The sequence below is a fragment of the Podarcis pityusensis genome (genome assembly GCF_964106645.2).
Source record: "Podarcis pityusensis genome assembly, chromosome: 12".
NCBI classification, from domain to species: domain Eukaryota; kingdom Metazoa; phylum Chordata; class Lepidosauria; order Squamata; family Lacertidae; genus Podarcis; species Podarcis pityusensis.
In genome coordinates this window covers 37,386,588-37,399,132 of record NC_138037.1, presented here as the reverse complement: position 1 = coordinate 37,399,132, position 12,545 = coordinate 37,386,588, and the positions used below count along the sequence as shown (strand labels likewise).

At 39.2% G+C, this 12,545-nt stretch overlaps 2 protein-coding genes across 5 annotated transcripts in view; one reads left to right on the top strand and one right to left on the bottom strand.

The window, feature by feature from the left end:
* Positions 1-4,846, top strand: part of JAZF1 (JAZF zinc finger 1) — a 131,529-nt gene extending 126,683 nt beyond the window's left edge. Inside the window, exons 4-5 of the mRNA XM_080975083.1 lie at positions 505-674; positions 2,369-4,846. Coding sequence (XP_080831209.1) covers positions 505-674; positions 2,369-2,545 — 347 coding nt within the window. The 3' untranslated portion in view covers positions 2,546-4,846. The remainder of the gene's footprint in view (positions 1-504; positions 675-2,368) is intronic.
* A 704-nt stretch (positions 4,847-5,550) lies between these two features.
* The window catches only part of TAX1BP1 (Tax1 binding protein 1), a 31,748-nt gene continuing 24,753 nt past the window's right edge, over positions 5,551-12,545 (bottom strand). For all 4 annotated transcript variants that reach the window (XM_080974749.1, XM_080974750.1, XM_080974751.1 and 1 more), the window contains 4 exons: positions 11,979-12,159; positions 11,534-11,682; positions 7,682-7,767; positions 5,551-6,657 (listed from right to left, as the gene is read on the bottom strand). In XM_080974749.1, coding sequence (XP_080830875.1) covers positions 6,456-6,657; positions 7,682-7,767; positions 11,534-11,682; positions 11,979-12,159 — 618 coding nt within the window. In that variant the 3' untranslated portion in view covers positions 5,551-6,455. The remainder of the gene's footprint in view (positions 6,658-7,681; positions 7,768-11,533; positions 11,683-11,978; positions 12,160-12,545) is intronic.

The window sequence follows — 12,545 nt, the reverse complement described above, 5'->3', positions numbered from 1 at the left end:
GCTATAATTTCTATTAATTCCAGAGGGCTAGTAAATGTATTAAGACTTGTCAACATATTATTTTACACTGTTTATGATCTAGAGAATTATGCCATTCAAGTGTTTTACTGTGTAAAGGAAAAGCCTTAAAAATCTGCTTTGGTTTTTGAGGCCAGGGATGGGGGGGGCAGAGCATGCAATTCCATCTTGCTCCCCTCCTGTTCCCTGGTTGTCTGACAATAAAATAGCTCTGCCGATTAATATTTAGAATGAAGCTAGCTAAAGCTGTTTATGTAATATGTTAGCAGCAATTATTAAACAAATGAAGCATTATGTGTCTTACCAAGTTCTAGCTATGATGGGAAACATTTTTTGTAATTAAAAGTACCAGTCTCCTAGTAATATAACTTAGGATGGCAATAGATGAGGCAACGAATGGTTGGAGGATACTCATAAATATGAAACTTGCGGCTATAGTTTATTTGAACCCATTTTTTATTTTGTTTCGCTGCTCTGTCTTCTTAGGAAGTGAGTATGATGAGGAGGAAGTAGACTATGAAGATTCAGACAGCGATGAGTCCTGGACTACAGAAAGTGCCATCAGCTCTGAAGCTATCCTAAGTTCCATGTGTATGAATGGAGGAGACGAAAAACCCTTTGCTTGTCCTGTCCCTGGCTGTAAAAAGCGATATAAGGTAAGTGTGCTATTTCTGCATTGTCGAGATCCTTCCCTTTGAAAGCAGGTGTCTTATTTTTCACTGGATTTCATTCTAATCTATATACCACTAAAGCCTTAGATCAGGGTTTCCCAAACTTGGGTCTCCTGCTGCTTTTGGACCACAACTCCCATCATACCTAGCTAGCAGGGCCAGTGGTCAGGAATGATGGGAACTGTAGTCCAAAAACAGCTGGAGACCCACGTTTGGGAAACTGCCCCAGATGTTGAAGAACAAAGCATTCACCTGAAAATGTGAGACACCTGAAAATACAGAAAACATTGAGGAAATCAAAGGTGTTCCCCCCCCCCCCGAGCAGTGCTTCCCAAATAGCTAAGTACTGAGGCTCCCGTTTTTCAAAAGCCAAGCCATGGACCCTCTCGTTTTGAAATTTTTTGATATCTCTATGGTAGCTTTTGTTATGTGCCACAGATACCCTGGGTGGGTTATACAGACCAACAGTTGGGAACCACTGTCTTAAGAGGGGGGAAATGTCTAAGAAGTCTTTAAATCAAGGTAACTTTATCATCTGCACTCTGTTGTTCATCAAAAATCCATGAGTACTGTCTGAGCCACAGGTAGCCAAATGTGCTGGTCTCCAGCTCCCATCAGCTTCATTCAGCCAATGGGACCGCAAGATCAAGGGTGGTCTTAGAGTGCACAATGTTGGCTACCTAAGCTAGGTTGTGCACCATGAATGTAAGGACAAGCAGTCAGCAAGTTGTTGACTCACAAAGTGCGCTACCAGAAGAGAAAACACGTGCTAATTCATGGCTAATACTGCTTTCCGATTTGCCAACATACATAAAAGACCTCATGTATGTTTTCATATTTTTTTCATGAAGCTTTTCTTTGCCCCCTGCCCCCCCCCAAAAAATCTTCTGCATTTATTCTACTTGTTTCTTCCATAAAGAAATTCACACTTAGTGCTTGGAAATTTAAAATTTAAAGAATGCAGAAAGATAAACCACATCTTTAATCTAACATGAAAACGTGGTATAAAACAGGGGTAACAGAGGAATGCAGAAATCACTGGGCTTATGTATAAGTTCATTTTTCTGCACCCCCAGTTGAGAAAGCTGTTTCCATTTAATAAGGCTGCAATCCTATATCCACTTACCTTGAACTCATTGAGACTTATTTCTAAGTAGACATGCATAGGATTGAAATGTACTTTTATTTTGGTAGTAGAGCTTTATGGCAGCAGCCGGATGGTTAAGTGCTCTTGAAAAGTAATATAAAAATGATCTAGCAGTGCTTCAACTATTGCTTGAATGGGCTATTTGCTTTGGGTCTGTCCTTCTGTGAAGGTTGGTGTGATTTCTGCCTCTTGATGTTACCTGTAGTGTAGCTGAGCATTTCCTAGGTATATACCCCGACTGCATTTGCCACTCTGGCCTCATGAGAGAACAAATGGGCATAAAGCATGACACACTGAAGAAATGAACTTGTAGCAAATGTGAACATTTCATGATCCCATCTGAGACGGTGGACGAAGCTGCCCTAGTCATGCTTCCATATATTTAGATTGGTAGCTGAATTCTATTCCTTAAATGGTATATAATTATAATCTAAACTATACACTTACACTCTGAAAACCAGAGTTATTGCTTAGACCACTTAAGATAGAACAGCTTAAAAGTCTATACTCCTCCTCCCTCCTCCTCCTACAGAATGTGAACGGTATAAAATATCATGCCAAGAATGGCCACAGAACACAGATACGTGTGCGGAAGCCATTCAAATGTCGTTGTGGGAAGAGTTACAAGACAGCTCAGGGTCTGCGGCACCATACAATCAATTTCCACCCACCAGTGTCTGCTGAGATTATCAGAAAGATGCAGCAATAACATGCTGGTCACATATGTGCCAAGGAATCCTCACCAGCAGTTGCTGATTTTGAAGACAGCCACCTTCTCTGGGGAAGCACTGAGCAACCCCGTAAAGAATTTAAATTGCATGCTTTACAATTTTTTCTGTAATTTTGGAATGATGTATCTTTGTAGAGTTAATGATTTTGTACATTTGCACATGTAATCATCATGCCCATATACGTTAGTTTGATATAAAGGTGCTAAAAGCTACAGGTTTTCTGAAGTATTTCCCTCCCCCCAAAAGGAGAATTAGGGTATGCTGTATATTTAGTTGCTCTGCAGTGTTAAACTAAGAATGGGGAAGGGGAGGAGGAAAGCTTGGCACTGAGAACTTCAAGATTGTAATGTGATTGAAGAAATTCGACACATCAGTTCCCATGTGCTTGCAAAACCAAAACAATTCCCCATTATCCACCTGGTTAATATGCCTTATGTAATAGAGATATCTGTGGGATAGGAAGGTTTTAGGTATTGGAATTATAAATAAGAGAATGTTTAACATATGCTAAAAATATTTTCATACTCAGATAACATACATAAAAGGTGTGCTTGCTGTATTTTATAATACCTTGCAAATTCTTTAGCTCTCTGAAATGCTGAAAATCTTTGCATTTGAACTAGTAAACCATTCATTCTAGCATTAGAATTCCTACTCCTGTCTGTAAAGGATGCTATATAATGTTAAAAGACCCACCATAATTCCAGAAGACCAAGTTCTCCTGGTCTCGTTCTTCTTTAATATCTACTACTAGAAGACATTTGGAAATAAAGTGCAAATTTGTGAGGGAGAAATTACCTTCATCTTAGATGAAGTTCTTAAAGCACTTTGTAGTTCTCGATTGCCAACAAATTTAAATGTTTTATGTATTGCCAACTCTTGCAACCCCTGTACTAGTATGGACCAGTGGTTGCAAATAAAAAATTCTAGGATGTTTTAATGAGGTACATTATTTGTGTTAAGGGAGTTTCAAGTTCCATTTACATTGTACCTTCAGATTTTTGTATATATAATATATATTTTCTAACTAACTTACTGTGGGTTGTTGCATTCCACAAGTTTAGCATTAAAAGTTTATTTCTGAACTATGAGACATCATGAGCCTTACTGAAATGAAGTGCTTCTTGAATCAGGTACTCGATGATAGATCTGATAGATGATAGATCAAAGAGATACTTGTGTCTGGACCATACCTGAATGCTTTGTTTATTTGATGCTCTCCTGCCTTCATTATTGTCCTCTTGTGTAAGTGAAAGTTAGCAGTTTAGGTAGTATGCAAAGCTACAGATTGTATCCACTTATGTCAAACTTGGAGTAGACCCAATGACCCCAATTCACTTTAGTCATAAGCAACTTACATCCCTCATTCCATTGCGTCTACTCCAACTATGCCAGTTGGATACAACCCTACGTTATTAAAACTGAGAGGTTGTCGCCCTCATGAGAAAAACCTAAGTTTTAAAGGTAATCCTCTTCTGTGTACTTAAGTATTTATATATGTATATTACATGGGAAATGCAAGTCTTCATTCTTTTAGAACAAATAAGCCCTTGCCCCTCAATCTTTAATTTAAAAATATTTTTCAGAACTTCTGAATCTCTCATAATGAGGGTCAAAAAGAATTTCAAACAAAGCCTCTTTAAAAACAAACCACCCTCAACCATATTCAGAAAAGTACATTCTATAGCCCATGTAAAGCAGCCTTCTGCAACCAGGTGCTCTGTAGATGTTTTGAACTGCACCTGCCCTCAGCCAGAGACCAATGGGTGTTGTAATCAAAATCACCCAGAGAGCACCAGGTTGGGAAAGACTGGTGTAATGGTTGACCCAGACATAAGAATCTATTGCTTGCACTCAAAGCTCTACTACACAGTATCTAATGTTTTACTTCAGTGTCATTTCGCTCTGCTCTCAGTAAATGAAGGCAGGCTAACCCTACTGAACAGATAAGCAAAATGTTGCATGTCATTCCCTTTCCCACTATTACAATCAACTTGCTATTTACCTAGTCAGTGTGACAGTATTAAAACAGGTAAAAATGGGACTATTTTGTTATACTGTGTATAGTGAATGTATTGTACTGTGTCTGTGATAATGTGCTTTAAATTATATTTTCCTATATTTTGTTGGGGACAAAGTTCATTAAGTTTGGAAGTCACAAGAGGTTTGTTTTAGAACTAAGCACCACAAAGTGCATACCATTTTCTTTCCATTAAAGCTGCTTATAATGTACATTGAACCACATTTAATAAATTGCCTCCGACCCAGGAAAAAAATTAGATGCTGCTTCATTATCTTTCATTGCTTTGATCTGTAAAGAGCATGCTGTACATTACCCAAATCATACAATAGATTTGCAGTTTAACAAGACTGAGATAGTGGTAAAACAGTAACGGCATCGGATGATACGGTTGCTGTTAAAGCTGGTGGCACTAACTGAATCAGTCAGGTGGGCAGGCTTGCAAAAATCTCCATCAGGGCTGGTTTTTATTATAGTCATAAGGCTGTAAGTTTGTAGATTTCCTCTTCTCTTTCTAGACTTGGCCAGTGTTTTCTACTCCAAATTCCCATCATAACTAGGAAACAATTGGCAAACCATTATTATGTGTACCTTGGTGCGAAACAACATTCTTGAGCTAGGAAAGGAAGGGGTAATGGGATCGTGCTAGTCCATGGCCTGCTCTTACTTAGCTACGCTTGAGACAGATTGGATCACTAACCAAGATAACTTACTCAGAAAGTGAAATTCTAGAAGAGACAAACACATCACAAAAATACTACACATTTTTCTCAGTAGCAATGAAGTCTTAAGTAAACAATGGCTTAATCCCAAGACATTTTCATTCCCACAGGGGATAATGGCAATTTCTCCATCTGCAACCCCCTCTGCCCTCCCCCCAAAAAAGCTACAATGGAGGCCATGTCAGTCACAACTGAAGGAGCTTCAGAAACACACAAGGGTGCCAAATAAAGACTCATGATCGATATTTAGTTTTTGTCTTTAATTTGACTATTGTACAACAGATGGAAAAGTGAATTTTATCCAAAAGGATCAAATTACTTACTAAAGTTTAAGCTTCAAAAATATAGTGTTTTAAATATACACACCACAAATTTAATGGGGGGAAATGTGCAAAGCAGAATGCAGAAGATTCTAGAAATCTTAGTCCCTATGAACACAACTTGCTAAAAACAATCCAGGAAAAAGGAATGGGGGGTGCTACATAACACATGTTAAAAATCTGCTGAATACAAGTGAAGCCTAATGGTAGAGATTTTTATACAATTATTTTCTAGCAGACCTAAATGCAGAACTTTTAACAGATTACTAGTGTACTTGACATTTGCAAGAGATAATAGTTATGCAAAAGTGAATGTTGCTGTAAGGATGTTGTGCAAGCATGTCTCTCAAAGCAACTACATTTCTGACAGAGATGTAAAAAACTATATTTTTGTTGGATAAATTATGTTAAACTTTCAGAATCAACAATCATATGAAGGATACACACAAGATCACCAAGAAACCTCATTTTATTATCATGGAATGAGAATTTTAATATCCAATCATAAGCAAATGCAAGAGCAAAATCAAGTCATTCTGTACACTTGCCACTACTACAAACTCTACTTAGGAGGTTTCTGAACAAGTCTGTGCATTTCCTGTGTTCTTATGCATTTTGTCAGCCAGGGAATAAATACTGATAGATATTATAACAGTTCTGGGTGTATGCTAGATCAAAGAAGGCTAGCCCAATACTTGCTAATAGGCCAAAGCACTGTACTGAAAGTAGCCTTTAAACAACAAGTTGTGACGGCTGTGTACTCTTCTCTTACAGAATTCGCTCATTCAAGTTTTGTCTAAACTAAACTGCATTCAGATGCCTCAAACTAGTCAAAATTCAAAACATTCTGATCAAAGTGTGTTTGTACGTGTCTTTCAAAGCTCTGCTGGTCATAGTCAGGAGGGAACTGTTCGCTGCACATGGGACACACCTTCCAGTGACTCTCAACATGTTCTTCAAACTTGCTCTGATCATAGTTAGGAGGAAACATCACTTCACATAGGGGACACTTCTTGATGTGCACAAAACTTGGGATAAAAGAGGAAAGAACAACCATTTGAGTTCTTCCATTGCCAGCATTCCCTGTGGCACCCCTAAATTGTGGAATTCTTTCCCACAGGTGTGTGAGACACCTATTATGTAGTTTACATATTGTGTTTTTAAATTGCTGTAACCTGCTGAGATCTCATGGTAAAGGGCAGGTAAGAAATCTATCGTCATAATTATCATTATTAGCATAGAGAGCCTCCCCCCGCCCCAACCTTGCAACTGAATTTTGATACTTGCATGCCATCCAGCTTAACAAAGTTGTTTTCCACAGGATTAAAGCACATACCCCCAACAATTTCTAGCTTTTGTGTACTGTCTCCTTTTAAATGCCTCAGGTATATGATCTCTTTACTGCATATAAAATGGAGGAAAGCAGGGGTTGATGTGTCTTTAAAATGATTATTAAAAAACAACAACCCAAGATGTTAACATTCTGCTGTAAACAGAGCCTCCAAATCTAACCAGACAATTTAGCTTTTGTCACAAATTAAAACCAGCCCAAATAATTAGTGGGAGTGAATCATTCAAGCCTGACTCATATTTGAGAAAATACCGCCAACAAACTCTTTCCCCTTTCCACTTTGTTTCTACAGCTAGAACAATGTGTACCAAATTGAAACTGCAGTCTTTTTTTTGTTTTGTTTTAAAAATGTATCACAAAATAGTGGTGGTACAGTGGTACCTTGGTTCTCGAACAGCTTAGCTGTCGAACAAATCAGCTCCCGAATGCCACAAACCCAGGAGTGTTCAGGTTTGCGAACATTTTTTGGAAGCCAAAAGTCCAATGTGGCTTCCGCAGCTTCCCATTTTCAAGTTAAAAAGTTGTGATCCAGAGAACTGCTTAGGCCATGGCATGAGATATGGCCCATCCCAATGGAACCTTTCATTTCTTTCATTTCTGTCAACATGCCATGATAGTGGAATGTTGCAGGAAAGCGTAAATGATGGCTCCAACATTACTATAAGCCTGACACCACTTTCACCTACAAGAAACTACCTTACCTGGAATCAAAACAAAAGCCTGTTCCACGTTCTTGTAAGCCGAGGTTTGGTGGCTCCGGAGCAGAAGGTGTGCTTGCCTCATCATCCTGAAAGTAAAACGGTCGGCTTTTTATCTCATATATATCTCATATATTATCTCATTCATTTATATATATATATATCTAATGTATTTCTCTCCATCAACTGGCAAATCAAAAATTCTTCATTCTTATTCTTCACCCCAATAAGAATAGCTGGAGCCTAGGTACAAAGCAAACCCTCTTTGAAATAAAGACACAGGGCACCATATTAAGCCAAAATTTCATTTCATATACTGCTAAATTAAAAAAAAGTTCAAATGATAAAACATTTATCTGCAAGAAATACAAGAGGTGGGAAGAAGTCATTGATTTGGTGCCACAAGACGACTTCTTCCCAATGACTAAGTTTTTTTAGTGGGCTAGATGTGCCACTGCAGCCTATCCAACAAGTCACGTATGTCACCTTGCAGTCAGGCCCAACTACTACTGAATCATCCTATCTGGCTGGCTCCTCTCATCACTGTCAGTTGTGCTCGTTTCACGAGCACCAACAGCAGATAAACAGCTGCAGTTGGCACTAGTAAGATCACTACACCAAGGCATGCCCTAGAGCTTCTAGCAGAGAAAGCTTTTAAGAACTCTACAAAATGTATTCCTGCGCTCAAGTAATTTCAAATTTCAGCAAATCAACATGAATATATAAGTGCTCAAGCAATACCACATTTGAAAGAGGATTTGAGGTGTTTTCTTTATTTTTGCCTGTTTTGCAAAACCAACTACGTGAGTGTCTTGACATTTGGAAACATTTGTGATGTAACTAACAAGAATTATTTTTTCAGATCAACTAATAAGATACAAAGGCTCGTTAATATTTTTCCTTTATGCTCCAACCCAGGCTTCCTCAACCTCAGCCCTCCAGATGTTTTTGGCCTACAACTTCCATGATCCCTAGCTAGCAAAACCAGTGGTCAGGGATGTTGGGAATTGTAGTCTCAAAACATCTGGAGGGCCAAGGTTGAGGAAGCCTGCTCCAACCTGTTACAGGTTATTACCCATATAAAAATGTTATGGCAGCAGCTAACAAATTAGCAAAGTATACTATCCCAGATATATTTTTAGAGATAGTCCACAGAATGCTATTCCAGATGTACTTTTATCATTCACATAAACTCAATATTGGCAATTTGGTGCATGCACTTAGCCACTATTAAGAAGACACTGACAGGGAGATTTGAGCATACATTCACAGGCCGTACATCTGATTAACAGGTTATTTACACTAATTTTTTAAAAAGTGAAGGGATTGCAGGCATTTTATGTATATGCATATCCCCAACAATGTTAGGTCTTACATGTAATAAGAGGACTCCATGCATACCTGCTACCCTATTGTAGCAGATACATTAGGACTGGGATTAACTGCGTAAGTTCAAGCACACAGCACATACATAAGCAGATTCTGATTTAAGAATAGATGTCAACACCAGCATACAGAAGGGAATACAAGATTGTACATTTTTGTGCAGGATACTTGCATGCATTCCACTGATGCTTCCACTTAAAAAGGAAGCAACCAGACAGTTTATCTGATCTCTTGATAGCTCATTATGCTAGATGCTCTACATCTAATAAGATAAATTTCCTGCCACAAACTGCTTAGTTTGCTTACTTCTGAAGGGGTATTTTGATATTAATCTGCTCCACTCTATAGGTGCCTGCCAAGCATTTGTAGGTAGTTAGCAAGTGCAAGGTAGTTAGCATCCTATTTCTTCTGTTTGAACATCCTTGCTGGGAACAATTAAGTGATCTTCACTTGACAAGCAGGAAAAGTAGGATGATAAGATGTTAAAACTTCTATTTGATGTAAGACAAGAAAAATCTTCTGTGAACAGGCACACACTTGCCCAAAGTTGGTTCCCATTTGAGCATATTAGGATCCTTCTACCTCATTACCAAATCTAAGCTGTGTCAGCAAATGAGCACAAGACTTTAGCTCTGTTCCTCTTGGGTTTGCGAGAGGGCAAAGCACATAGATTAGAAAGAACACTCTGCTAATTAAACTGCAGTGGATGACTAAAGAGGAGAAGGGCTTGTCATCTGTAATGTCTGTGCCAAGAACGATCATATTAAATATGCAAAATGTGAAGTAAAGGTAAGGAAGAGCACTAAGCTCACATCCAAGACCTTAAATAGGCCGCAAAAGTTCTGACAGTTTTCTTAATTATTCACAGTAATGGACTCAGGGGGCAAAAGGCAGGAGGAAGAGATACATTTTTCTCCATTATAGGTACTGAGCACCAGGGCTAAAATCATGCCTGTCTGAACACGGATCAGTTTCTGCAAAGGTTAATAGCAATTAAATGTGGCAAACTAGACTAAATGAGAAGTAGGTCGTGATACCACTATGCTTGCAAAGAGCATAGGACTTTGTAAAGAAATGTTTCTTATTCAAGTGTTTCTTAAAGTTAAAGGGAGCAAAAAACTGTGCCGAGCACTTAACAGCATTGTTTACCGTAGTTTATTGTATCTCATGTCCTAAATATTTTACATTTATTAAATATTACATGGGCAAGGGACTATAACCACAGTTTGAAGCAGGAATTCCATAAAGAAAGTAACTTTTACATTATTGACGAGACTTCCAGTATTGGGAAATACCAATTGTCTTTTGTTAATGTACCAGGAAATGCAGAAAGGAAGCACTCTGCCAGATGCCCTACAGCCACAGGCGGGCTGCACTTCCTGTACTTTCCAGGAAGTACCTAATGGCAAGAGGGAGACCAATGTGGCTCCATACATCACCCACTGGGAGTGCAGCTACTCAAATACTTGTTTGCCTCTTCCTTCCCCATTCCCTTTTCTTTTTTCTACTGGGTCCATCAGACTGTCAGGCTGCAGGTACAAAATGCTGTATTTTAACTATGCACAGAACTTAGAAAAGGACACGGGTGGCGCTGTGGGTTAAACCACAGAGCCTAGGACTATGCCAATCAGAAGGTTGGCAGTTCGAATCCCTGCGACGGGGTGAGCTCCCGTTGCTCAGTCCCTGCTCCTGCCAACTAGCAGTTCAAAAGCATGTCAAAGTGCAAGTAGATAAGGGAAGGTAGACGGCGTTTCCGTGTGCTGCTCCGGTTCTCCAGAAGCGGCTTAGTCATGCTGGCCACATGACTCGGAAGCTGTACGCCGGCTCCCTCGGCCAATAAAGCGAGATGAGCGCCGCAACCCCAGAGTCGGCCACGACTGGACCTAATGGTCAGGGGTCCCTTTACCTTTACTAGCACTTAGAAAAATGTAGGTGATTTATAAGCATGTAGTAGTTGTAATATAACATCTATTTAAATGTTTGGTAATGTTAGCTTCCAAGTATTATTGTTTCAGAAACATCCCTATTGGCATTCACCTTTATGTCTACTACTTTTCTTCCCATTTCCAACCTGAATTTCCACTGAAACCCCTTCCAATTAGGATAATTTAACATGGTTAACCCAGTGCACATGTTACAGCTACCGCTAAATGGATATGTAACTATATGTCAATGTGTGTTTTGTCAAGTGAGCATAGCCCATAGATAATAACTAGTAACAGCAACCGTGGTGCAGAGAGGAGCAGCCGAGGTCTATAAACAGAAGTGTATGAACAGGCAGGAGTGTATATGCATACATTTAGATGGGGTCAGCGACTAGAAGGAACTAGCTGTGACCGAAATTTGTCATTTGGTGAATCAGAAAGAAGCATCTCCTCCAGAGAAGAAATTTTCTTAGTAAGATTGTGAAGGGAAGGCTTGCACCTCAAAACTCAAGAAGAGCAAGAAGTTACTTTATTTCTCACTTACATTACTATCCTCAGGATCTTCTAAACCATCAGGCCGGCTGAGGTTGCGGGCTGGTTGGCTGCACACTACATTGTCTTCAAGTTCCCAAGCAGGTGCTCTTACAGGTGGCCTTTGGATCTCATCAGGGTAAAAAGCACCATCTGCTCCATCTGCAATCACAATCAGGCAATGAACTCCAAGTGGCATACAGCAGAGAGTTCTTAAACACACTCAAAAATAATTTCTCAAGAGTTTAATAAGTAAAACAGACAACTTGGACAGAGTGTAGGTGAATGAATTCTCTTTTAAAAAAATAAACCTCTTCCTCGTAAAACAGTATTTGTTGACTGTTACCTTTAAAGACTATTGGCCAAAATTAGCTTACTGACTTCATTTGCTCGGAAGTGTACATTTCCATTTGGAATTCTCCAGTGAAAACAAAAGCCGGTGCGAATAGTTTCCAAACCTCTTGTTTCCTGGGCTGTATAAGGGTTTCCATACTGCAGTACTGGTAACCGAGTTGGCACAGCAGGAACCTGTCCATCATCCCCTGAAGGAAGAGCAGTATTGAGAAAATATACTGCATGCTGAGAAATCTGTCCTTCGGTGATTCTGTCAGTTTGATTTTCTGATCTCCTTCCAGGGCTCTAAAGAGAAGTGGAAAAAATTTATGTACAGGCAAAAATAACCCATCTAAAGTCTGCAATAAAAGATGGCCTAAAAAAAATATTCAGGCTTACTTGAAGCTGCCTTTGACCGCTGGGTCCAGCTAGCTATACTAGTCTATACTGACTGACTGTAGCTCTGCAGTTTCATACAGGTTATTTTCCCCATCCCTACCTGTAGATTGAACCAACACTGGGCTATGGCCCTTCTCATGACCTTTTTCATATTTCTTACACAAACTGCCATTAGTTTCATGTTATGTAGAAGAGGACTTTAAACAGATTTCATAAAAGTTTGCCACTTGAGTGGCATTCATTAACATGGACAAATTAATGCTCTGTTTCAATTACAAAAAAAAAATCTGAGC